Here is a 27,172-nt window from a genome sequence, read left to right on the forward strand (position 1 = left end):
AAAAAAAAAGGATGATGAAAGACCAGAGAAGTTGTAGGAGGACATCATTCACGAAGAAAGAAAAAAGTCATTACAAAGACAGGAAAGAAAGTAAAGGCCAAAAAATTTTTTTTAAAAAGCTATAGTTTGAGCAGCAGGTCTCAAACTAGACCACCACAGTCACTGAGGCTGAGGGAAGAGCTTGTTTAAATGCAGATTACTAGGCCCCACTCTTAGTTTCTAGTTCAGTTAAAAAGGTGGTGGTTGTTGTTAACTGCTGTCAAATCATCTACATCTTAAAGCAACTCTATGAACGGCCAACCTGCCCTATACTGCTCAATTCGCATCCCCTCTGACACACTAGAGCCCGTTGCTGCAGTCACCATGTCAATCTTTCTCATTGGGGGTCTTCCTTCCCTCCGCTGACCATCTTTCCGAGCAGGTTGTCCCTTTCCAAGGAACAGCCTTGCCTCACTACATGTCCAAAATACAAAAATCAAAGCTTTCCCATCTTTGCTTCCAAGGAGCACTCTGGATGCACTATTTCCATGAAATATCTGTTCGTTCTTTCGGCCGTCCATGGGATAGTCAGTACTCTTCTCGGCACCACAGCCCAAAGGCATCAATCCTTCTGTCATCCTTATTCATTGTCCAGCTTTCAGATGCACAGCAGGTAATAGAACAATGACCTGAATCAGGCATACTTTAATCTTCAAACTAATATCATTGCTCCTCAGTATTTTGGAGAGGCCCTTGACAATGGACTTGCCCAGAACATCACCTGATCCCCAGACTGCTGGTACCAAAGTTGTTGATTGCTGATCCAAGCAAGATGAAATTATTGACGACTACAATCCTTTCTCCATCCATCATAATGTTGAGCATTGGTGCCGTGGAGGAAAACCTTTTTTTTTTTTAAAATAGCATTCAGTTTATTACAGGTATTTAGTATTGGCTTCCCAACCTTTGTTTTCTTGATGTTGAGATGTAAAGGCTGTAGTCCTTGATCTTCTGCAGCAAGTTCTTCATATCCTCCTCACTTTCAGCCAAGTTGTAAGACCTCAGAATTTGCATCCTTAACAAGCTCCCAGGTGATGCTGCTAGTCCCGAGACTGTACTTGGAGATTCACTGAGAGAATGTTTCTTTTTTGATAAAAATAGGACCAACTCTCTTCCTATCATACTAGGTTTTGAGAGGATCCAATGAGATAAATGCACCCAAAGAGGTTCAGAGGTGCTTGGGCTTCAGAGATTGTTCCTCAGAGTGGGCAGCAGATATGAAAAGGGGAAAAGGTAAGAAAGGGTCCAAGCAGGTCAGATGGGCTGAGAGGGCAGCCAAGGCCCAGCACAGCAGCCAGCTGGGTCAGAGTTCTGCTGTGGGAGCAGCTGGGAGCCACCCAAGGTTCTGGTGCAGGAAAGTGACAGATGGAAACAGAACCTGGCCGTGCAGGGCAAGAGGCCACTGACTTGGTTGTAAGTTCCCGTGTTGGGTTCTCCTCGGCTGTTTGGCCAGTTACAGAGCTTCCGGCTGAAATTGAGAACTGGTTCTTAAATGCAGTTGGTACTAGACTCGAGGTCATATTTTTGTCCTAGTGGATTTGTATGTGTCACATATGATAATGATTACCCATGGTGGACAGTGTTTGGTGGAGCTCCCCGATTAAAACAAGCCTGGAAGCAGGAGTGGGGTCCACTTCCGTAATAGCTTGCCTCCAGAAACCCTATGAACCTGGAGAAAGGATGAAAGTCATCCAAGTGTTGAGGACTTTTGTTATAGGGTCACTATGAGTTATCTATGACTCGATGGCACTTAACACAACAACTTTAGTTTGAACTTGCACATGAGTAACTGGTGGTCTGGACCATAGTCAGCCCCTAGTCTTGTTTTGACTGTTGATACTGAGCTTCTCCATCAGCTCTTTCCATAGATGTAGTCAGTCTGGTTCCTGTGTAGTACATCAGGTAAGGTCCATGTGTTCAGCTGCCATTTACGTTTTCAAAAAAAGGAGACGGGAGACCAGAGAAGTTGTAGGAGGACATCATTCATGAAGATAAAAAGCATTACAAAGACAGGAAAGAAAGTAAAGCCCAAAGTGATATTAGAAGAGACTCTGAAATTTGCACTGTAAAGTAAAGAAGCCAAAACAGGAGAAGAAATGCTTGCGAGTGGGAGCTGAAGAGAAGACTTCAAAGGGCAGCCCGAGAACACAAAGTACTATTAGTGAAATATGAAAAGAACTGAAGTTAGAAAACCCAAAGTGAAGACACAGTTGGCATTTCTCAAACTGAAAAAACCTGAAGAACAAGTTAAAACCTCTAGGTGCAATACTGAAGAATTCCATGGCCAACATATTAAATGATGCAGGAATCATCAAAAGAAGATGGAAGAAATACAGTCACTGGACCAAAAAGAATTGATTAGCAATGAACCATTTTAGGAAGTTCAAGAACCAAGAAAATGAAGGAAGAAATTCAGGCTACACTGAGACATTGCAAATAAATAAGGCCCCAGCCATTGATGGAATATCAATTGTGATGTTTTGGAAACAAGCACAGCCCTGCATGGGCACACTAGCCTATGCCAAGAAATTTGGCCAGTTAATTGGAAGAGATTCACATTTGGTCCCATTCACTCAAAAGGTGAGCCGACATAATGTGGAAATTATGTAACAATATCATTACTATCACATGCAAGTAAAATCTTGAAGCTTATTTTAAAATTACTAAGAAAGTACACGGAAAGGAACTGCCAGAAATTTAAGCCAGATTCAGTAGAGGTCAATGAATGAGGGATATCATTGCTGATATCAGATACATCTTGGCTGAAAACAGAATACCAGAGAGATATTTACTTGTCTTTTATTAACTATGCAAAGGTATTTGACTTCTGGATCATAAAAATTAATAATAATATTAAGAAGAAACATTTAATTGTGTTCATGTGAAAACCATGCATAGACTGAGAAGCAGTTGTCCAAGCAGAACAAGGGAACACTGCAAAGTTTAAAATGAGTAAAGGTGTGCATCAGAGTTTCACCCTTTCTCCAGACTTATTCAATATGTAGGCTGACAGATAATTCAAGAAGCTGAACTATATGAAGAAGAGTATGGCATCAGGATAGAGGAAGACTCATCAACAGGTTGCTCTACGCAGGTAACACAACCTTGCTCGCAGAAATTGAAAACTTGATGCACTTACTGCAAAAGATCAAAGACTACAGTCTTCAAAACGGATTACACCTCAACATTCAAGAAAATAAAAATCCCCATCACTGGATTTATAGGAAATATCATGACAGATGGAGCAAAGATTGATGTTGTCAATTATTTCTTTATATTTGGATTCCCAACCAACACCCATGGTAGCAGCACTTAAGAAATCAAAGGATGTTGTCAAGGGCCTCTGCAAAGTGCTAAAGAGTAAGGATGTCAATTTAAAAACTAAGGTGCACCTAATCCAAGTCATGGTATTTTCAATTGCTTCCCATGCACTTGAACGTTGGAAAGTGAATAGGGGTCACAGAAGAATAATTACTATTTTTGAACTGTGGGGTTAGTGAAGAGTATTGACTATACCATGAACAAAAAAGAAAAAAACCAACCAAAACCCAATCAACCACCCACCCAAAAGAAATCTTTCTTGTAGAAAATACAAGCAGGGTGCCTCTTAGAGAGGCAAGGATGGTAAAACTTCATCTCAAATACTTTGCCCACATTTTTAGGAGGGGCTAGTCCTCCTTGGAAAAAGACATCATGCTTGGAAAGGTGAAGGGTCAGAGAAAGAGAGGAAGACCTTCAACAGCTTGTACTGACACAATAAATGTAACAGTGGACTCGAGCATATCAGAGGTCATGGGGCGGGATAGGTCAAGGCTCAGACGTGTTGTTCACAGAGTTTCTACGAGCTGTCGTTGACTTGATAGCATCTACCAGCCTAACAAGAGTTAAAACTAAATTTCAGATTAGCAACTAACAATATTTTTAGTATAACTGCTGTATTTCTATATACATAAAACATGTTACATGGGTCTGTTTTCAAATTATACACCACTTCCCCCAGCACAATATGCATAGAATATGCAAGGACACAGTATTTAGACGAGTGCATTATTTTTAGGAAGGAACCATGCTGTGCCCTAAACATTGCAAGAGATCTCCTTGCACTGAAACCTCTTTTTAGCTGCCCTGATCACCTCTGATTCCTTTCCTACACTCACCTCCTCTTGAAGCCATCCGTCTTCCTACCTTCAATGAGTGGTTGAGAAGCAGCTTCCAGCAGCCAGTCTTGTTTCCCATGACAACTGTAGGCCTGGGTGAGAAGGTCCCCCGCTTCACTCAGGTGTGCCCAGCAAGCCAGGCTCAGGTGGCGGGCTGCAGTAATGACTCACTGGATCTGTGGGTTAATGAAATGTATAAAGCTCTCAAGGTCCAGACAGCAGGAACTTGCCAGCTTCACCCTAGCTAATGGCTCTAGTTAATCAAGAGAACTGATAAGCTGCAGGTGTATATGCTCACCTAGTGAGTGGACACAGTAAAAAGGAGGTGGTCCCTCCATGCAACCTCAGAAATGAGCAGCCAAGCATCCTAGGGTCTCAGAGATGCTCCTGGTGACGTGAGCATCACTGGCTAGAGCTAGAGATCCCTGCCTTGTTTCTGCTCAGCCAGGACCAGCTATACTGTCAGGACCTCCCTTGGTTTTTCCCTTCCCCAAAGCCAGATGCTGCCATGGAGTCCATTCTGGCCCACAGCACCATGTAGGGAAGAGTAGAAGTACACCATGCAATCTCCAAAACTATAAATCTTCACAGAAGCTGACTGCCCCTTCTGTTCCCCATGGAGGGTTTGAAACGCTACCCTGGTTAGCAGCTGTGCCTTAACCACAACACGACCAGAGCCCCCTGTCTTCTTCCCACAACCTTTAAATCCCTGATAATGCACAGTTCCAGAAACAAGCTGTAGGAAACCCACTTTTGGCAACAACCTCTATCAACATTTTCTCCCTCTAGCAAGGAATCAGGAAAGCAATTTGGGCTTAATCTTTAAAACTATTTGATAAACATTTGAGAGCTTAGTGGTGGCCTGGGACCTCCTCACGGAGTTCTGGTAGCCTAGTCCATAGAGAATCGCACTGCTAACCCCAAAGCCAAGCCTCTCTAGTTGTTCAAATCCACCAGGGGCTCCTCGGGAGAAAGACGGGCCATCTCTTCCCATGTGCTTTACAGCTTCAGAAACTCAATGGAGGAGCTGAGTCAGTTCGGACTCCAAGGCAATGATCTGAGTGTGTGCCCGACAGTTCTTCAGCATTTCCTATAGCTCAGTGGTTCTCAGCCTGACTTCGAGTTATAAATACTTGGGGAGTTTTTTAAAAAATTCTCAAAACCCAGGCCACACCCTGTTTACTACTTAAATCAGACTCTATGGGCGGTGGGACCCAGGCATCAGGAGACAAAGCTCCCAGGTGATTCCAATGTGCTGCCCAGCCTGAATTGCTGATTGAGTTCACCCTGTTCAATCCTTATTCATCCAGCAAGGTTTTCTCTCCATGTAGATCTGAGACTCAAAAAGGTACAAGTGATTCTGCTTTCTGTAGCCCCAAACTCTGTCCTCTCCTTTCCTTCCCAGACTACCTGGACGAATCGTGATGTTCAGAAGACTCCAGTGTTGTCCTGTAATACGTGGTGTTGACACTCGACTTCTTTGTGCGATGGGACTGCCCTCTGCTCACATCTTCCTCTGATGACAGAGGACCCCTATCTGATAAGAGCCAGACATAGCCGGGGCTCAAACCATTTGGCCCCACCCGGGGCCATTCACTTCCAAGCAGGTCCTGTTACCTTGGATCACAAGCAATAACAGACATCTCTCTCTCCTCCTTGCCCACCACGTTCTCAAGCCTGGCTCGTCTGTCACCCCTGTCAACCTCTCGCTTTATATATTTGTTATATACGATATATGATATATTGCCCTTCCACCTCCCCAGGGATCATCCTTCAGCTACCTCAGCTTCCCAGGGACTGGGGGATCAAGTGTCGTTTCTCACTCACAGGTTGGCAGAGGCGTCCAGAACTTCGGATCCAAAGGGAAAAGCCATTCTGCAGCCCTAGGGCCTCTCTGGTGAGACTGACTCACTGGCTGGAAAAAGCAAATGAAATGCTGGCGCAGGTTGGGGACCAGGTTGGGGGAGAAAACAAGGTGGGGGAACAGACCGCGGAGCCAGGTGGAGGGAAACAAGGTGAGAGAGAAAGGCGGGCGCCGCTTGCCCTCTGCTGGCCAGTGCGGGTACTGAGCTCGCTGTCCCTGCACCAGCGTGTCCAGGAGGCCCCGGAGGAGGCGGCATTTAGTGGCCGCAGGTGCATCAAGCCAGGCACTGCAGTGGGCGTTGACGTGGACAGATGAAGGTGAGCAACCTCATGCCTGCTGTCATGGAGCTCAAGTTCAAGTTGGGGGTCGGAGGGAGCCCACTGCACCGAGGAGATTCAGACTCCCGGAAACCCTCCATCGTTGTCCGAGGCTGTAAATCGTCAAAGGGAGGGGATTGCTCAGTTGCTCAGCTTGCTAGGCAGAGCCGCTGATGGATCCGAACTGCTGACCTCTGGGAAATACTCGTAATGCTCTGTGCCACCTAAGCTCCTTTCGAGTGGGGAGGCAGACGTTAGTCAATAATCAAACACACCTTACAACATGCAGGTGAGGGTCTTTTGAGCGCACCAACGTCATTTCACATGGTGGTTTTCATTTATTCCCCTTCGTCAAAGCAGGTGAGGAAAGGAAGAACTTATCTGAGGACAAGGAGTTGAAAGGAGAGCCGTAAGAGGATTTCGCGGCTCTTGTTTAGGTGACCCTGAGTCTGAGGGCGCTGGGCGGGGCCGGAGAGGGTGGGGCCTGAGCGGGCGTGGTCAGGAGACAACCCCGCCCCCGCCGGTAGAGGCGAAATGGCGCTCTTACCGCCGGAAAGGACGATGAAGGGCGGAGCCTGCGCTGGAGGGGCGGAGTCTGTACGGAAGGGGCGCGTGATGGGGGCGGAGTCGGCGTTGCAAGGGGCGGGGCGTGGAAGGGCGGAGCCGGTGCTGAAGAGAGGTGGCTTGGAGGGGAGGAGCCTGCAAAGAAGTAGTGGGCGTGGAAGGGCCGAACTGGCGCTAAGGGGTGCGGCGTGGAAGGGCGGAGCCAGCATTGAAAGGGCGGAGCGCGGAGGGGCCTCAGCCAGTGTTACAGGGCCTTGGTGTGAAGGGGCGGAGCCTGGTTTGAAGGGACGTCGTGGGGGCGGAGCCGGCTCCGAAGGGGCAGGTCGTGGAGGGCGCGGTGGGGCGCGGTGTCGTAGGGGCGTGGCCTATTCCAGGAGAGGCGGAGCCTGAGCTGATAGAGCCAGAGGAAGCCACACCAGCCTCCTGGAGAGGGCGGGGCCCGGGCTTCTGGAAGGAGGCGGAAGCACCTGTGTGGTGTGAGGCCGAGGACGTCTTACGTGCAGGACTTGGACTTGCAGGTAAACGCGGCAGCTCTGGGTCCAGTAAGTCCAATAGGAAGTGCCCCAGGTAGTACCCAACCTGAGCCTGGTAAAAGTCCTTCTCTCCTCCCAGATACCCTGCCACCCCCTCCTCGTTCCATTCTGTTCAGGCCTGACTTCACCTTTGCCTTCAGATGTCTCTCCCTGGTCGGTCTCAGCCCCCAGTCCACGGTGGTAGATCTTAGGGACCCCGAGAAGGGTGGGGCCTGGAGAGGCATGCATAAGCCCTGTCAATCAGAGCAGACTGACCTGACTTCACCAAAGACTGTGACTTTCGAGAGGCCCTCACTCTCTCTGCTTCAGTGGCAAAACAGCGGCTGACCGCTGGCCCTGCCTGCCCTGGGTGAGTCTGTCTCGGGGCTGAGGTCGTAGAGAGGGACCCGGGACAGGGCAGTGCTTGCTTCTTTCAGATCAATAGGAGTGCTTACGCTCCTGCTCCCTCTGACCTTAGATGGATGACCGGGCTCCCTTCCCCAGAACTGGGACCCCTGAAGGGCTGGGAGCTCTGAACCAGGACAGCTTGTTCTGTGTCACTGTGGTGATCTTGTGTGTTGGCCTGGGAGGTCTGTGATGTCCCGAAGTGGAAGTCTGAGGCTTGTACCAGACACGACTGATACCTGCCTGGAACCCATTAGCCCACTTTACATAGATAATGGGCCACCATCATGCAGGGTCTTGAGTGGCCAAGTTAAGAAACCAGAACTCTCCACTTCTAGTGTAACCTGTGGTGTGACCAGTGGTGACCTCAGGCCCTGCCTGGGTGATGGGGAGCATCGCAGGGGGACAGTCATGATGACGAAGATGTTGATGGTGCCATCGAATTAACGGTGACTTATCGGGACCCTGCAAACAACACATTAAAACCTTGCCCTGTCTTGTGCTGGCCTCACAGCCTCCAACATGCAAGACCATTGTTGTAGTCAGTGTGTCAGTTCATCTCTCTAAGGGTCTTCCTTGTCTTTCAGTGACCTTCTGCTTTTCCCAGAATTATGTCCTTTCTCAGGGACTGGCCTCTCCCAACAACATAGCCAAAGTATATGAAATGAAGTTTCATCATCCTTTCCTCCAAGAAAGATAGCTCAATTTGTAGGAAGGTGCACTGCCAAACCAAAGGTGGCTCCTCTCTGGTGGTTCGGATCCACCAATCACTCCAAGGAAACTCCCTGGAGAGTCAGCTATGAATCATTTCTGATTCAGCAGCACTAAGTCTGGGTTTTGTGTTTCCCAACAGACACCTGTTTGTTATTTTGACATTCTATGGTATATTCAATACTCTTCACTAACACCGCTGTTCGAAGGCATCAATTCTTCTTATGTTTTACTTATGTAGTGCCCAGCTTTCACAGACATAGGAACACTTGAAACCATGGCTGTGTCGGGCATACATTAGTCTTTAAATGGACATCCTTTCTTGTTAGTACTTTAAAGAGGCCCTTGACAGCTGATTTTCCCAATGCAACGTCTTTTGATTTCTTGACTGTTGTTACCATGGGGAATTGATTGTGGATCCAGGTGAAATGAAATCACTGACAAGGTCAATCTTTTCTCCATCTGTCATGAGGTGGTCTGCTAGTCTGGTTGTGGAGATTTTTGTTTTCTTGATGTTCAAGTGTGATCCATACTGAATGTTGGGAGTATACTGATCAGTGCTTCCCAAGAGTTATTTATTCCTCACATCTTATTGGGGGCAAGAATCTCTTGTTACCTCTGGTTTAGAAGCCCAAACAGGCTCAGAGAGGTGAAGTGACTTGGCCATGGTCTAACAATTTAACAGCAGCGTAGGAGTTCACACCTGAACAATCTGGTGCCTGTATTCACTCATCGTCTGTTGTTGTTATTGTTTATGTACCGTTGAACCAGAACTGACTCATAGCTGACTCTCCAGCTGGTTTCCAGAGGCTATAAATCACATAGGAGGAGACTGACTATCTTTCTTCTGAGCAGTTAGTGGTTTTGAGTTGCGTACCTTTGGGTTGGCAGCACAACTCCTTACCAGTAAGCCACGAGAGCTCCTTGCGCTCATGGTCTAGGTGTCTGATAATGAGGTCTTGACCTAGCACAGCAGGATGAATGAGGAGGAGCCAGAGAGCAGAAAATTGGGGAACAAGATTCAGGGCTTTGGGAAGGGGGGTGTTGATGACTTTTGAGAGGGAGTTAGTGACCAGAATCCCCAAGAGGACATTTAGGGGAAGAGAAGGCATTTGCCATTTGTTTAGGGGAGAAGGGTAATACGGAGGAGGCAGAGCGGGCTACTCCTCCATCTGGTGAAAATCCTGGAGATGGACGTGGATCCTTAGGACAGAAGATGCCCTCAGTGGGAGACAGGGGGAATGGGGAGCAAAATGCTGACCAAGCTGATGTGGGTGCAGGAAGGAGCCTTGGGAGGACCGTAGGCCTCTGGAGTGTTAATGCCGACAAGAGTAGGAAAAACCGAGGTCTTACTTCATAGAAGAAACCAAAGTTAGCAAACTACTTGCCTGACAACACCTCAATGGGAGGGGTCTTCAACTGGACTGAGTGTCCCCTTACCTCCCACCCCCGGCCCAGGGCCTATTCTACCTTTGAATCTTCCAAGGCAAATGGTTAGATTTCTCCAGCTTCTCCGTGGGAGAAAGATAAGCAGAGCAGTTTCCTCCTGTGCGATTTACAGCCTCTGAAAATGCTCTGAGGGTCAGCTATGAATCGGTTCTGACAGCACGGCAATGACTTTGACTGATTAGACCATTACAGGGAACCTTGATGGCCATAGTGCGTTACATGTGAGGCTGTTAGTTGAAAGGCCGGCAGCTCAAGCCCCCCAGTATTGCTCTTCCGAAGAAAGATGGACAGTTTCCTCTTGTACTGATGTACTGCTTCAGAAATGCATGGGAGGTTGGCTGTCAATCGGAACTCATTCTTCAGTGGTGAGGTTGGGTTGTTGCTGTTTGTTTATTAGATCCATGGCTCTCAGCCAGGGTCTGTTTTAACCTCTTCAAGGACATTTGTCAATATCTGGAGGCATTTTTGGTGGTCATCTTCTGGGAGGGGTGTTAGTAGCATCTGTTGTTGTTACATGCCGTCGAGTATAGGCGACTCATAGCGACCCTGTGAACGAAAGACCTGGACACCTGTATAACTTTCATCCTCTCTTCAGGTTCGTAGAGTTTTTGGAGGCAGGCTGTTTTGGAAGTGGATGCCACTCCTGCTTCCAAGCTTGTTTTAATTGGGAGCTCCACCAAACACTGTCCACCATGGGTAACCATTCTCGCATTTGACTCATCAGGGTCACAGTGTTCAATTTCACAGCAAGTGGACATAACAGAGCCATACGACCTAGTGGGTGGAAATCGGGGATGCTGTTCTGCATGCTACAGTGCACAGCACAGCTCAGTACAATGAAGTGTCACAGCAGAGGTGGTGCTGAGCCAGTCACTCTCCTCGTGTACCCCACGTCTTTCGTCCTTAGCAGGGCAGACAGCTCAGGTGGGGCCTCCACCTGCGTAGGCCTCCAGCTGAGCAAACCTTTGCCCCAGTCCTCACTTACTGCTCCCATGCTTACTTCTTGATTCCTGGAAGCTTCCAAAGTTCACTCTGCTTTTCTTGGGTGCAAGTAATGGTTTAAAGCCCTGCCCCCCACACACACACCCCAAAGTGTTAGTCCTCATCAATCTGTCCATCCAGACCTCTGTTCTTAGTATTTGGTGTCAAGCTCTGAGAAACCAAAGTCGAAAATGTCATGTAGCACACAGAGGATGCAGTGATTATGTGTTCACCTGCTAACAAGGAGGCCAGATGTTTGAGCCCAGCTCTATGGAAGAACGATGTGGTAGTCGGCTCCCTTAGAGATTCTGTAGAGACCCAAATGTGGGCCAGTTCTGCTCTGTCCTGTAGCATCGCTGAGCCAGAAGCAACTATCTGGTGCTGGTGTGTATTTTGTTTGTTCTGTAGGTGCAATATGTATTGAAAGTGAGTGACATTTTAAGGCTCCTCTCATTTTAGCCATTGTAACTGTGCCCTTTGGGAACAAGAGTGGCATCCACTTCCAAAATAACACACCTCCAGAAACCCTATGAACTTTGATAAATGTCAATAGTTGTAGAGGGGCTTCAAGCCTGTTGTTCATAGGGTCGCTATGAGTCATGCTCGACTCGAAGGCAATAAGCAAATTGTGCCCTGTGTTTGTGTGGCACTGAAGTAGACCAGAAGAAACTCACTGGTCCATCCCATCTCTCAGGACAGGCAGTTGTTGTTATGTGCCATCAAGTCACCTGCGACTCATAGTGACCATATGTACAGCAGCCCTAAACCCTGCCCTATCCTGGGCCAATCTCAGTGTCTCTAACACATCTACTCCCATTAACCAGTCACTAGATCCATCCATCTCATTGAGGGTCTTCCTCTCCTGCGCTGTCCCTCCACCCTCAGGCAGAGTTTACCATTATCTGAGAAGTGCTGTCTGGGGCAGTTCTGATCACCAGGAGCAAACACCAAGGCGATTCTTGAAAACTGAAAGGTAGAGGAATCACCTGGGAATCTTGTTAAAAAGACCCTTATTCAGAAGCTTATTGAGGCTGAGTGGGCCCAAGGATTCTGTGTTTCTAATGAGCTCCCAAACAATATAATGATGTTGTGTCTCAGTGTGACGAAAACAAAAATTCTTACCACTGGACTGATAGGCAACATCATGATAGATGGAGAAAAGATTGAAGTTGTCAACCATGTCATCTTACTTGGATCCCTTGGTACTAGCAGTCAGGAAATCAGGAGATGTGTTGCACTGGGAAAGTCTGCAGTCAGGACCTCTCTAAATTGATGAGCAGTGATGTCAGTTTGAGGGCACAAAGGTGCGTCTAATTCATTCAAGGCCATGGTCTTTCCAATCACTTGCTATGCATCTGAGAGCTAGACAAGGAAGAAGGATGACAGAAGAAGAACTGATACCTTTGAGCCGTGGTGTTAGATTACTGAATGTCTCATGGACTGCCTAAAGAACAAAGACATCTTGGAGAAAGTGCAACCAGAGTGCTCCTTGGAAGCAAGGATGATAAAGCTTCGCCTCACATACTTCAGGCATGTTGCTAAGAGAGGCTGTTCCTTGGAGAGGAATATCATGCTTGGAAAGGTGGAAGGCCGGCAAAAGTGAGGAAGTCCTTCAACTAGATGGATTGACCCAGTGGCTGCTGCAGTGGGCTTTAGGGTATCAGGAAGTATGGGGATGGCACAGGATAGGACAGGGTTCAGATCTGTTGTTCTTAGCATCACTGTGAGTCGTACTCAACCCGATCGATGGCTCCTAACAACAGCTATGAGCTCCCAGGTGCTATGGATGCGGTTGATCCACAAGCAGCTGTGTTTCGAGTGACTGGCCAGGGGTCGCTGTGGGCAGGCTGCGCTCCCTGCGGGTAACTCTCGTGTGTAAGACCATGAAGGGGAAGGGACGTGTGATGTGGAGTCACAGATATATATTTGAATTGTCACCCCTTCCCACCCCCTTTCTTAGGGTCCTATTAGTTTAATAGGGCTTAGTTCCATCCCATAATCTCTTTGAGGGATGATCTTGCAGGCTGGACAGTCCTCCAAGGCTGCTAATGGGGGTTAGCAAGAGGGACGTGCGCCACGGAGGTGGCAGTCGTCAGGATCCCAGCAGTCACTGGCCTGGCCAGCATGGTGAGGTGATGAGCGGAAGTGGGCAGGACGGCCACCCTGTCAGCGTGGAGGCGGCTGTTATGATGTCCCTGGCCTCTTCCTTCTTGCTTCAGGCTCACCCAAGCCTGGGAGAGCTGGAGAGACTGGTCTGGCTGGGGAGGGAGGGCCAATCTGTGGCCTGAATCTGGACCCAAGTGCTTGACTGGGTGAACCAGCCCCAGTCTGAGGGGTGGGGTCAGAGCTGAGGGTGGGAGCTTAGAACTATGGCCTTGGGGTCAGGTGATGGCCCAGGGATTGGGGGCGGGGGGGCCTGGTGCTCTCAGCTATGAGCTCCTTCTGTCTCGAGCACCTGACTTCAGGAGTGGGACTGGGCAGAGTCTGAGGTACTTGGTGTATCCCACTCCTCCTTCCCCACAAATCAGTCAAGATGACTCAGCAAGACTCTTCCCTATTCCTCAGACTGAAATGCAACAAGACAGTTAAACCCATTTCTCAGATGGAAAAAGAGAGACTTCCCACTTCCCATCCACAGTTGGATCAGCCGAGCAGTTTGGACCAGGGGTTCTGCAGCCAGGCGGAGCTGGAGTTGAAACCTGGCTCCTCCGCTTAGAAATTGTGAGAACGCGAGCCAATCTGCCTCTCTGAGTTTGTCTGTAAACACTAATAACACCCGCCCAGACAGCTGCATGGGTGATGGTGAAGATGAAGCGAGCCATGCTCACTGGGCACTGTGGTCATCGTTAGTCACAGCATTTAGAGACGTGACTAAGGGTAGAATCTCACCCGGTGCCTCACTCTACAGATGTGACGCTAGCACCTGGAGGCGGCTGTCCACAGATCCTGCAGCGGGACGCAGGGCCTGAACACACGTTTATACCTGCTCGCCGAGGCCCTCATTGCAGGAGCTTGGAGGTTGGCACACAGGTAAGCCCGGGGGGTTGGGTGGTCAGCTGTGGGAGGGTGCCCCCAGCTGCGCTTGTCTTTGCAGGACTGGCCATGAATTACGTGGGGCAGCTGGCGGAGACGGTGTTCGGGACGGTGAAGGAGCTGTACCGGGGCCTGAACCCGGCCACGCTGAGTGGGGGCATCGACGTGCTGGTGGTGCGGCAGCAGGACGGCTCCTTCCGCTGCTCGCCCTTCCATGTGCGCTTCGGCAAGCTGGGCGTCCTGCGCTCGCGGGAGAAGGTGGTGAGTGCTGGCCCCCAGGAGTGGCCGTCACAGTGGGCGCTCGCTAGAGGCTGGGGCTGCCCCTTTGTTCTCTGGAGAGGACTTAAGGCCTCTCTTATGTAGGCGGGCATCCCTTCTTTTGTATTTTCCTTGGAGCTTTGTGGAGTACTTTGGCATTTGGAGGTGGTCCTCATTTTCCCATGACAACTGCATCGTGGGCCAAAGATCACCTTTCTAAGAGCAAACTTGTTTGTACCTGTGTTCTTAGTGACTGCTTCATGTCCAAGCCTACCTCACCTGTACAAAGGAGACATTCTCACCTGCTTCATGGGGGGGCATGGCTTGGGGGTTTAATGGGAGCAGATCACATTGTCACAGGACAGATATATGGTGGCTATTCCAAATGTCTGTTTGTAAACACCCCCGTAGCAAACTCTTTCTTCCCTGGGCACAGGGGCAGTGACATGCTTGTCCCCTGAGACCTTGTGTGTGAAGAGAAGTTTGATGGCAGCTGTGAACCTTCCCTGAATCCTGATAGGAAAGTCTAACCTTGTCAAAAACAGTAGAAACAAGTGATGAAGAGCCAGAGTTGTGTATGCAGACTTTCTGGGCTCCTGCCTTCTCTTGGCCATTGCCCAGAACATTGCTTACTCATTCCAAGCCTCGACTTCCTCATCTATAAAATGGGGATAATGATAGGAGCTACTTTAAGTGGGTTGTTGTGAAGACTAAATGAAAGGATCTGCACAGAACACTCTATAAAGTGCTCAGTAAATGGTCATTCTTCGCATTGTTCAAGTAGTTGTCAAATGTTTGGGCATAGCCTGGGGGGGCAGGGGATTCAGAGGTGACAAGGTCTGTGAGGAGGTGGGAGAGAGAGGAACTCTGGACAAAAGAATGAAAGAGTTAAGTGACTGAAGTGCAGTAAAGCCCAGAAAATGGGGGGGGGGGGAGGTGTCAGGGGCATGGCCAGCGAGTACAGAGTGCTCAGGGGGAGGAGAGGTGGAGCAGAGACTCCCCTGGGGGACAGCCAGGCCCACAATGGTCTTCAGGCAGAGATGACCACAGACCACAGCGCAGACCTGGGAGTGAGGCCCCGCCCCCCGATCCCCACTGCAGGTGGACATAGAGATCAATGGGGAGCCAGTGGACCTGCACATGAAGCTGGGCGACAGTGGAGAGGCCTTCTTCGTCCAGGAGCTGGAGAGCGATGAAGTGAGTGCCGCTTCAATCCTACCCGCACCAATGTCCCTGTGCCCTCTGGTCAGCTGGGGCTGGCCGTGGGTACAGGTGAGAGGATGTAAAAGTCCAGAGGAGGAGGATGGACTGAGTACAGGCTCGGGAAAGCTGAGAGCTTTCTCCTGGGAAGGCTGGGAGAAGTTTCTCAAGGGAGGGACCACCTGGGCCAAGCCCCTGGATGATGAAGAGGAAACAGTTCCCCGGGGACTTCGAGAGGCGGGCACCCAGGACGATGTACTGTGAGCTGGTGCCATCCAGGTGGCTTCCATAAGGACCCCTGTGTACAGCAGGACGAGGCCCTGCCAGGCCTGCACCCCTCCCAGTCGCTGCTAAGCTTGAGCTCATTGTAGCCACTGTGTTCATCTCCTTGAGGGTCTCCCTCTTCCCCACTGACTATTGATTTACGCTGGAGTTGGTGCTGGAGAAGGGGTGCCGGGAGAAGGAAGACAGAGCCTAGTGTCAGCCAATAGAAGTGTTGAGTTTGACAGACTGGATTGTAGGCCAGACACTGGGCAGTAGATTTGGAAGAGCCGTGTCCCTGGCCTTCAAGAAGGTTCCCAGGCTAGTCCGGGAGACAGACGCATAAGCAATGGATGATGCCATAATATGACCCTCACAGCAAAGGACGTTGATGAGGAGTATTGGGGGTGGTCAAGGCAAACTTCCTGGAAGAGGTGACACCAGAGCCTAGTCTCAAAGGAGAAGTAGGTGTCACTGTGATATTCATCACAGTGGAGAGGCTGAGGCGCAAGGGTCTACCTGGAGCAAGCAGTGTGAGGGTGCAGCACCCCGGCCTGCTGGGTTAGGGGGTGATTCCCTGAGATTGGGGCTGCCTTATCCCTATTAGGGAGCTTTGAGACTGCAAAGCTGTGCTGCTGCCGCCCCTCTTCCTTATCCTGCACCTGTTTTCCTGACCCCATGTGCACTCACCCCAAGGCCCACAATGCAGGGTGACTACATGACATGTGTGGTCCCCAAGCTCTGGTTCAGCTCTGCCTCTGCTCTGCAGGAACACGTGCCCCCCCGCCTCTGCACCTCCCCCATCCCGTGGGGGGGCCTGTCTGGATTCCCCTCAGACTCCCAGTTGGGCACAGCCAGTGAGCCCGAGGTCCCGGCTGTGGCAGGAGTGGGCTCCACAGGGCGGAAGAAGAGACTCCGCAGGAGGAAGCCCAGGAGAAAGGAGGACACAGTGGCCACAGACTCGAGTTCGGAGGAGCTGGAGGCAGGCACTGAGAGCGGGCTGTCCCTGCTGGAAAAACCAAGGACAGAGCCCGCAGGGTATGTCAGGGGTATGGGGACTCCAAGCTGGAATTCAAGTTCCTGTGCCAGTTGCTCTGTGACCTTGAGCAAGTCTCTTGACCTCTCTGAGCCCCAAGCCCCTCATTCACAGGCACTGTTTGACTGCCTGGAGTGGGGTGTGACTATTTCCCATGGTATCTCAGCAGTGCCCAGTTGGAAGAGGAGTCCTCACCACAGCCCAAAGACATCTACCCCTACTCGGATGGGGAGTGGGCCCCCCAGACCAGGTGAGAGTCTTCAATCCAAGGTCTCAGTGTTTTAAATTTGCAGTGTTCTGTATATGTGCTCACCTGCCATCTAGATTTTGTTTGTCAAGTGTTAAAGGCTTTTGTCCTTTTTTTCATTACTCTTCTACCTTCTTATTGTTGATTCGTGGTTGCTTTTTATATACTACTTTTTTTTTTAATCTCTTTACATACAGTATGTATTGTGGATCTAACACAGCCTAGGAGGTGGGTGGCAGAGGGTAGCAGGCCAGCTTGGGATCACTGAATCTTTGTTTCCTGCAGCCTCATGTCAAGTGGACTGACTTCCCCCAAGAGTGACTCGGAACTGGAGCTGCGGGCCTCCGAGCCCAGCCCCCTGAGAGCTGAGTCCCACATGCAGTGGTCCTGGGGACGGCTGCCAAAGGTGGGTTCATTTATGTCAAAGCCTTGTTGCTGCCTTGCAGGGGTTCTGTAGCCCCTGTGGGTCAAGGCGGAAGTGGCCATGGCCAGGCTGCCTCTCCAGAGTTTTCCAGCTAGAACTGACCCCAGCCTCATCTTCCTCCATTTGTTTGACTTAAGGTGGCCGTAGCTGAACGGCTTGAGTTCTCAGTGGTCCCTGAAGGCAACAGCAAAACCACCTCTCCCCAGAGGGGAGAGCCCAGTGCCCCCGCCGTCTCTGTGGCTGGCGTGGACACCTCAGGACCAGTCCTGCAAACAGAGCCTGACAGTGCCCTGCTACAGTGTGACACGGAGGCTCCAGTGCTGGTGGACGCCCTCAGCCCCACCCCAGAGAGCAAGGAAACCAAACAGGAGAGCGCTGGGGATGCGCGCCACCTTCCCGCCTCAAAATCATGGAGTTGGGCTGCTCTGGAGGGCCCAGCCCCCCCAGGACCACCAGCAGAGGTCTTCAAAGGGAAGGGTGAGTGATGGCTGAGCCCGGGCCAGGCTCCCTGGCCTCAGATTCTCCCCTGAGAGACTCTGGGAGGTGGAGCACATTTTGTTTTATTATTTTAGTGTTTATTAACACATTCTTCTAGTATTATTATTTGTGTGAAAGTTTACAAATAATATTAGGTTTTCATTCAATCTTTCATTATTTTTTAAATGAAAGTAAAGATAGTTTTATTAGAAAAGATACACTCCATAGAGTGAGAAGAATAATTTCTCCAAAGTGTAGTGGTAGAGACAGACCTCATCTTCCATATAATTTGTTTTAGAACATTAATTACCATTGGTTAATGCCATTAATTAATCAAGGCCTTGTTATATATTGCCTTTCCCTTCACCCACCATACCTGTTTATTTTTAGCCCCTTTCCCTCTCATCCGTGGGAGATCCAAGAATGACTCTATCTGCATATAATCCTATCCTTAGCTTGGTTTAAGAGTGATCTTATAATATTATTTTGGGGACTGAATTATTTTACTTAAAATAAGGTCCTTTGGAGGCATCCGTACGATGTAGTGTTTCATGAAATTTTTGTTTTTCACTGTTGCATAGTACTCCATTGTGTGGCCGTATGACAGGTTCTTTATCCATTTGTCTGTTGATGGGTGTTGCAGACCGAGGGTCCCAAAGAATAGAATAATTTTATAATTATTAATAAAGAGACAAACAGCCAGGAATGAGATAGAGCAGAGAGCATAAAACAGAGGGTCAGCAGTTCAACTGAAGACCTCAAGCCATGCTTCTCTGAGTATTTATTTAGAATCATAAGATAATAAAAGTAAATTCACAAGGAAGTACAAAACAAAGGATAATGGTGAAATCTTTTATAGATAAGGCCAAATTCCTCTTTATGCTAATCTCAAGAGGGAGGGGTTCATTTGACACAAACTAAGAACAATGTTAACTCCTAGCGAATGCCTCATTGCCACAAGGTGGCCTTCAGTTTGTATCAAGCTTCTCTCATTTCCCGAAACAGCATTTGGTCTATTATTAAATTTGATATTCGGCTTCCCTTAGATGGGTCCTGTTCCTCTCTTTGGTATTGTAAATGGTGCTGTAAGGAACACAGGTGTGCATGTGTCTGCTCGGATAGCAGTTCTCATTTCTTTGGCTGTCCACTTAGTGGTGGGGTTGTTCAAGCAGTTTGGAGCACTGACTGTGAGACAGGCACTGTGCTGGTATCAACTTTGATGGAACTCAGGGTCCAGGTGAGAGGTGAGGCGAGATGACACCTGCATAAACAAGGAGGAGCATCGTGTGGATAAGGTGGGAGAGGGTGATGAGTAGGGTGGGGGAGTACTGAAATCATGTGGTCAAGGGAGACCTCTGAATGGTGGCATTGAAGCAGAAATGTGGAAGATAAAAATCTACCCAAGAGAGACAAATCTTGTTAGCAGTTGATTGTGATTGAATCATCTCTGACTCAGGATGATAACATCTACCAAACAGAACCCTGCTCAGTCCTACGCTGTCTTTATGATTTAGTCCATTTTTGTGCATTTTGAGTGCCAGCACTACGCCGGATGTTGTTGTTTTGTGAGTCATAGGGTTTCCATTGGCTGATTTTCAGAAGTCAGCCACCAGGCCTTTCTTCCTCGTCTGTTTTAGTTTAGAAATTCTGCTGAAACCTGACTGCCAGGCTGGTGACCCTGCTGGTATTTGAAATCCCATCGCTTCCGGCATCATTGCAACCTGCAAGTCACCACAGGATGGCAGGCTGGCTCAGTGAGGAAGGAACAGGGGAAGAGAATTTCAGGCAGAGGAGACAATATATATCAGGGACCTGAGCTGGGAGAGAGGTTTCGTATTCTAGAAACAGAGGCAGGATGAGATGAACAGAGGCCAGGACATGCCCGCTTACAGCTGGGGTTTATTCTAGGCCAAGGGAGGGCCCTTAGTCTGCGCTGCCCAAATCAGTAGCCACTGGCCATATGTGGCTGCTTAAAACGTAATGAAAATGAACTACAGTTAAAAATCCAGTCCCTCCGCCTTGTACTTGCTGCATGTCAAGGACCCGGAATCCCCAGGAATCTTCCATATTGAACAGTTCAGATCTGCAGCTTTTCTCGTCACAGAAAGTTCTGTCAGACAGCGCTGCATCAGAGGTCTCGGGGGGGCGGGGGGGGCGGGGAGGGAGACACAGCTGCCTGCTGTGCTGAGCACGTGTCAGCTCTAAGGTGCCCCTTCCTCTTCCCTCAGGTCCCCTGAAGAGAAGCCAGCACCTGGGCCCCAGTGACATCTACCTCGAAGACCTGCCCTCTTTGGACTCCAAGAACGTGGCCCTTTACTTCCCCAAAAGGTGCCCAGGGCTTGGGACATGTGACCAGGACACGCAGGGTCCCCCATCCTGGGCCTGGGAGGAGTAGGGACCCTGCTAGCTTCCTTCTATTCATGTCACCATCGGCTCCTTTTGTCCCCAGTGACTATGGGCTGGGGCCCAGGAGGTGGAGTGAACCCAGCCATCAGAAGCTCCTGGGGGAGCCCGTCCTTGAACATGTGCCTGAACCCACTCTGGACGTGGTGGACACAGTAGTGCTGTCCCTCTGCGGGGGACTGGCCGACAGCCGGGACATCTCCCTGGGTATGGGAGATGGTGGCCTGGTGACTTCTGAGGCTCAACACTAAGGCCAGGACACTAGGGGGTGGGGGGTGTGGTCAGAAAAGACCCTGGGGTGTGGGAGCAGCCGAAGGTGTGAGGCCAGCCCAGGTGTCCCTGCCCGATGGCTCTGTGGAGCTTACTCTCGGCCAGCGAGGGTGCGGCGTCCCCCAGTCACCACAAAGCAGGTGCTCAATGTCAAGTGGTGACCATGCGAATCCAGGAGGAGCAGGTGGCCAGGATGGGGACAGCATAGTGAGGGTCCTGCTGGGCCAGCCCCTCTCCGGGAGGACGTCTGGGTGGCTTGAGGGGCTCTCATGCCAGCCTCACCCTCCCTCCTGCCTCTGTGCCCAGAGAAGTTTAGCCAGCACCTCGTCTCCTACCAGAACCTTGCTGAGAACCCCAGCCTCCTGGATGACCCCAACCTTGTAGTGAAGATCAACGAGAAGTGAGTACAGGGCTGGGCTCCTGGTCACCCCCCTCCCAGGCTCTTGTGACGGCAGCCCCCCACAGCCCTGTGTTCTCTCTCCAGGTATTATAACTGGGCTGTGGCTGCTCCCATGATCCTCTCAATGCAAGCCTTCCAGAAGAATCTGCCCAAGGTAATGATGAATCACCACTGGGCCTGCTTGGAAAAGTGGCCATAGCCTCTGGGTGGGGGGCTATTGGGAAGGAAGTGGAAGATGGGGAGAGGTAGCCCCTGGGGGAGACAGTCCCCCGAGCCTGTACCTTATCCTGTAAATACTATTGGGTTGTGTTTGTCACTTCAAAGAGATGTAGGAGAAACCAGAAGGGCTTAGTCATGCAACAGGGACTAACCAGGGGCATGCCTTCCACAGGAGGCTTCTCGGTCAGAGAGCTAGAGGCCATCTCTTGGCATCTGGCCCCAAGAGCCCTTCCTGGCTGGGCTGCAGGTGTTTGTCACTGTGCATTGTTGAACATCTCCTATGCGCCAGGCCCAGGCTGGTGACAGTCCTGAACTAAACAGAAACAGCCCCGGCCCTCACAGGAAGATGCGGTTGTTTATAAGCACGGCAGACAGGCTCCGGTAGCCCAGTTGGTAGGGAGTTGCTCTGCCGACCTGAAGGCAGGCAGTTTGAATCCACTAGCTGCTCCTCGGGAGGAGGATGGGCTGTGTTCTTCTGAGCAATTTATTGCCTCTGAAAACCCGCTGGAGGGTCAGCCATGAGTTGGTTCCAACTTGACAGCAGAGAGTTGAGTTTGAGTTTTGGGAAGAAGATGTCTGCAGAGCTTTGAGAACCGCAGTGGGTGGGTTTGCTGAGGACATGTCCTTGGACTGAGACTGGAGGATGAGTGTACTGTAACCTGAGGGTCAGGAACCATGCACACGGACGCTTAGAGGTGGGAAGGAGCTTGACCTTTTCAGTGGCCCCCAAAAGCTCCATCTTGGTCCTCCTGGGGCACCTTCTCTTTCTCTTGGGGAATGGTGCCTTCCAGCTCAGCAGGAGCCCCTACAGATCTGTCCTTGTCCCTTCTTTCCCCCTGGGAGCCACTCAAAGCCCCACTCTGGTCTTCCCCATTGTTCTCAGCTTACCTGAGCTTTCCCCAAAGACCGTCACCAACCAGCTGATGACAGCTGCTGCCTCTTTGGTGATGTTCAGCTCCTTCCTGGTTTTCTGGGTCTGTAGGGAATGCCTGGCTTTCCTCACCTGACCCAGACTGACCAACTATTATTTAAGGGCTCCAAGCCCATTCCAGCCTAGATGAGCCCTCTGGTCCCTGAGCCCAAGCCCATGTCTTCCTCCCTCTCCATCTGCATCTGTAGAATGCCATTTCCCAGATGGACCTTGACCTTGGCTCTCCTGGAAACTAGTTAGTGCCTATCTAGTCACACATTTCATACAGTTACATTGCCCCAGCCGGATAATGATAGCATCATTCAAAGAGGGAGGCCATTCAGGGGTAAGGTCATTGACCTTAAGAGGTTCAGGGTCGTGCTGCCCAGAGACCATCCTTGCTGCCACTTGGTGGCATCGTGCAGGGAGCAGCAGCTCTCAGGAAACTCCCATGATCTGGCAGCCAGGTCAAGGCTTGATCTGGCAGCCAGGTCAAGGCTGGGCTAGAGGTAGGGGGCCAGGCTGAGCTGACGCAGCCATGAGCTTGTGGGTCACTGCTTAGTCCTAGGATGGAGGTGAGTGAGTCCCTAGCCTCCACTTGGTGGCACCACCTTTCTCCAGGGTTGCCCTTGACCCTGGGCATTCAGGGGGGCCTCGGAGGCAGTGTGAGGTGGGTTTGTGTTGGGCAGGGAACACCCTGGCTGCCGTCTGCCTGCAGAGTGCTGTGGACAAGCTGGAGAAGGAGAAGATGCCCCGGAAAGGCGGGCGGTGGTGGTTCTCCTGGCGACGCAGGGACCTCCCTGTGGAGGAGGTAGGTAGTTGTGACCATGGGACGGGTGGGGGCAGCCCAGGCAGGGCCAGAGGCTCATGTGGTGACGTTCTTCTCACAGCACAGTGCCCAGAGGGGGAAGACCACAGCCAGGGAGGAACAAAGGTGAGGTGGGGCTCCTGGCGGGGACAGGAGCCTGAGGAAGATCTCCCCGCACTTGCACACACATACTTTCCCCTGAAAGAAAGTCTGTTCTGCAGATGGGACCATGTGACAGATGAGTCCCTGAGTTAGGAAGTAGCAGACCTGGAGCAAACAGGAGTCCAGACTCCTGGCCACACACTATTCAGGGGGCTGGGGTTGACCTCTTGATCCAGCCTGCAGTTGCCAGCTGGCCTTTTTCTGAACCCCAAGAAACAAAACCTATGGCTATGGAGTCAATTCTGACAGCAACCCTGTCGGACAGTGCAGACTGCCTCGTGGGGTCCCCAAGGCTGCAAAGCTTGACGAAAGCAGACTGTCACGCCTCCCACGGAGCAGCTGGTGGATTTGAACTGATGGCCACTGGGTTAGCAGCAGAGCAATCTGTCAGGGATCCTTTCACCTCTGGAGTGATCCAGAATTGCTAAGGTTGGGTGGAGCAGGTCTGTGGCCAACTATCAGCCAACTGAAGGCAAACCCAGTGTGTCTGGGAGGAAACCCTCAGCAGCACTTGGGGTCCTGGCACCTCCCTGGCTGGGGAGGGTGCAGACCGAGGGCTGGGAACCCAATATTTTGGCTCCAGCTCTGCGTCAAACTGAGTGTAGTCTGTGGGCCAGCCCATGGGTCTGCAATGGTACCTGGAGGGAGGAGCCTCTGCGGGCTTGAGTTATCTGGAGAGACAAGCCAAGGTCAAGTCCCCACAACCTCAGACATTCTGGTCACTCCAGAGGTAAAAAAGGATCACTGATGGAGCCATGGTTTAAATCACTCTGCTGCTAACTCAAAGGTCATCAGTTCAAGCCCACCATCTACTGTGTGGGAAAAGACATGGCAGTCTCTGCTTCTGTGTCTCCTGGGAGCAAAGGGCCTTCAACGGGAGGGAGGTGGCCTGAGAGCCTGGGCTGTCCGTAGGGAGAAGACGGATGTCCTGAGCAGTGAGGATGATGGCCCAGACAGCCCTGTGATCCTCGAGGTCCCCTCCCTGCCCCGCTCCCCTCCAGCCTACACTCCCACCTACAAGAAGTCCCTCCGCCTCTCCTCCGACCAGATTGTAAGTGTGTGAATGTGTGTGTCCTGGGGGTGGCGGCGGTGGGCTGGGACTGAGTCCCTCAGAGTCCATGGAGCTGGTCACCAAAGGCCAAAAGCCAACCCTTGACAGCCTCCCTGATGGCCTCTGCTTAGATACCGCCCAAGGCGAAGGACTCACCCCTACACAAGCCAGCCCATTTCTCTGACACATACTCTGGAAAAGCTTTCTCCCGTATCATCTGGACATTTCTTCCTTCAGCAGGCCAGTTGGCTCAGGTCATCACACTTTAGGAGTCAAAGGCTGATGACAGCCCCTCAGATGGGTCCCCCAATTTTCTCTCACCTCAGTGGCTGGTGGCTCACGGGCAGCGAGGTGCTTGGGGTGTGGCCAGTGTGACAGAGCAGGGTGCCATCTGCCTGGCCCCGTGGGGTCTCACACCCAGCCGAGGGTCCTGAAGCCTGGCCACCTGGTTTTGGCCGAGTGCTACGCCAGCCCTCATCTATGAATGGTGTACAAGGTTTTGTTAGTGGAGGAGCATTTGGTTGGTCTAACACAGTCCCCCCACACACATACAAAGACGTACTCATGAATTCCCACAGACACCCATCTACAAAGTGGGGCTTCTGCCAAGAACAGTGCTCCCCCGTGTGGCTGACATGGGAACCCTGGGCAGGGGGCCAGGACAGCCTGGGTCAGGGAGCTTCACCTTGAAGGAGGCAGAGGCAGGTTAGGCTCCTGGGCCCCAGCACCGCACAGGCCAGTGGTCTCATGCTGCCACCTCATGGCCACCTTCTGCCCCCGCAGCTGTCTGCATAACTGTCTCTAAGTTCAGGAAGTGTCTCTGAGTTGGGAGATGGTGACGAGTGAGAGGACAGAAACCCGCAGCATGGGCTGTTGTAGTTGTTTTGTACCATCAAGCTAAGACTGACCCATAACAACCCTTCAGGGGGTTTTCAGAGGCAGTAAATCACATAGAAGGCTGTTCACCTTTCTCCAGTGAAGCCTCTGGTGAATTCAAACCACATACCTGTGGCTTAGCAGTGCAGTTCCTTTCCACCAAGCCACCAGAACGCACAGCTTGGGCTAGCTTTCAAAATCAACAAAACCCAGAGGGTTGGCCGTGCCTGGCTCCAGGCAGTCACAGTGCCCCCTCTCCCTGGCCCCAGCGCCGGCTGAACCTGCAAGAGGGCGCCAACGACGTGGTGTTCAGCGTGACCACCCAGTACCAGGGCACCTGCCGCTGCAGGGCCACGATCTACCTGTGGAAATGGGACGACAAGGTGGTCATCTCCGACATTGACGGCACCATCACCAAGTGAGGCCCGCTGACCACAAGGAGGGGTCCTGGGGGCCATGTAGATGGGCGTTAAGAGGGCTGCACCTGGAACAGGAGGGCAGGTGCTGCCTCGGAGTAACACGTCCTCTCCGGCTCTAGGTCGGACGCACTGGGCCACATTCTGCCCCAGCTGGGCAAAGACTGGACACACCAGGGCATTACCAGCCTCTACCACAAAATCCACCTGTGAGTGTCCCCAGCAGTGGGAGAAGTGACAGGAAGCGGAGCTGGGAAGGACAGGGCCAGGCCCCTATCCTTGGGGAAGGGTTCTGAGCTATGGTCTCTGAAGGGCCACCCTAGTACCTGGTCTAGAAAGGTGGCTGTGTTGACCAGCAGGCCCACCCGGGGAGAACGCGGGGCAGGTTCCTAGAGAGCCCAGCTGTGCCTACTGGTCCTCAGCTCTGTGAGGGACCCATTTCCTTGGGACTGTGTCTGGGACTCGAGTCTGCTGGCCTTCTTGCTGTGGAAGAAATTCACAGGCTGGCCTGAGCCATCGTAGTCCGCAGGACTCCGTCCATGCTCTTTCCTACAGGGACAGCTGTTAAGGGACCAGTCAGGCCTGGCTTAGCTTGTTCCCCCCAGACTCCTCTCCTGCCAAAGGCCTCTGGGTTTGGAGGCGGCAGCCCCAGGGAGGGGTTCAGCTGACCCAAAGCCAGGAGTGGGGCTGGGGTGGGGGGAAGCTGGGCTGTGAGGAGCGAAGGCTGGTCTCATGGCTCTGTGTCACCGTCTCCTCTAGAAACGGGTACAAGTTCCTGTACTGTTCTGCACGGGCTATCGGCATGGCGGACCTCACCAAGGGGTACCTGCGATGGGTGAGCGAGCGGGGCTGTGGCCTCCCCAAGGGCCCCATCCTGCTGTCTCCCAGCAGCCTCTTCTCCGCTCTCCACAGGTAACCACCCGAACCTAGGACAAACCCACCACCTATGCAGGGAGGGCTGGGCCTTGGTCTCGTGGCCCTGCCTCCTCCTCACTCCTTCCCTGCCTCTGACCCCGTGGCCCAGGGAAGTGATCGAGAAAAAGCCTGAAGTGTTCAAGATCGCCTGCCTGAGTGACATCCAGCAGCTCTTTCTGCCCCACAGACAGCCCTTCTTTGCCGCCTTTGGGAACCGGCCCAACGTGAGCTGCCCCCTCCCTGGCAGCTGAGCTGCTCCCTCTCCACCTCCCGGCAGCCTCTGCTAACCCGGTCCCCTCCTTGTTCCCCCTACAGGATATCTTTGCCTACCAGCAGGTGGGACTCCCAAAATCACACATCTTCACAGTCAACCCTCGCGGGGAGCTCATCCAGGAGCTCATGAAGAACCACAAATCCACGTGAGGCCCCCTGCCCCGACCCTGGGCTCAGGGCTCCCAGATGGGGCAAGCAAGCATCTGCCTGATAGGGCGGAGGCCATGGCCATGGCCTTGGTGGCCGCTGGGTCTCAGCAGCATGTGTTCTGCCTGCAGGTACGAGCGGCTGGGCGAGGTGGTGGAGCTGCTCTTCCCGCCCGTGGCCCGTGGCCCCAGCACAGACCTGGCCCAGCCCGAATACAGCACCTTCTGTTACTGGCGGAAGCCCCTGCCTGCTGTGGACCTGGACGACCTGGCCTGAGCCTGCAGATGAGTGGGTGTCTCAAGGCACAGGCGTGGGATACCATGAGGCAGTGCGCTGAGGGGGAGGTGGCGGCTGTGGTTTGGCTGGCTGACAGAGACCCCCCACTCT

At 51.7% G+C, this 27,172-nt stretch overlaps 1 protein-coding gene across 1 annotated transcript; it reads left to right on the forward strand.

The window, feature by feature from the left end:
* The first annotated feature begins 14,101 nt into the window (after positions 1-14,101).
* LPIN3 (lipin 3) lies at positions 14,102-27,061 on the forward strand. Its single transcript, XM_006881532.1, has 19 exons — positions 14,102-14,293; positions 15,392-15,487; positions 16,521-16,789; positions 16,957-17,037; positions 17,320-17,440; positions 17,596-17,935; positions 20,164-20,263; positions 20,385-20,545; positions 20,915-21,008; positions 21,093-21,162; positions 22,856-22,948; positions 23,028-23,071; positions 24,020-24,158; positions 25,304-25,452; positions 25,573-25,659; positions 26,210-26,362; positions 26,475-26,589; positions 26,681-26,784; positions 26,917-27,061. The coding sequence occupies exons 1-19, from the start codon at positions 14,102-14,104 to the stop codon at positions 27,059-27,061; spliced, it is 2,553 nt and encodes an 850-aa protein (XP_006881594.1).
* Positions 27,062-27,172: the final 111 nt, after the last annotated feature.

This window comes from Elephantulus edwardii, unplaced genomic scaffold (assembly GCF_000299155.1).
Source record: "Elephantulus edwardii isolate Elephantulus edwardi_28Jun2011 unplaced genomic scaffold, EleEdw1.0 scaffold00015, whole genome shotgun sequence".
NCBI lineage: Eukaryota > Metazoa > Chordata > Mammalia > Macroscelidea > Macroscelididae > Elephantulus > Elephantulus edwardii.

Coding starts and splice junctions, on each gene's coding strand:
- LPIN3 (XM_006881532.1), top strand. CDS start 14,102: ATGAATTACGTGGGGCAGCTGGCGGAGACGGTGTTCGGGACGGTGAAG. Junction 21,163..22,855: donor TCCAGAAGAATCTGCCCAAG/GTAATGATGAAT, acceptor GTCTGCCTGCAG/AGTGCTGTGGACAAGCTGGA. Junction 25,453..25,572: donor ATTGACGGCACCATCACCAA/GTGAGGCCCGCT, acceptor CTCCGGCTCTAG/GTCGGACGCACTGGGCCACA.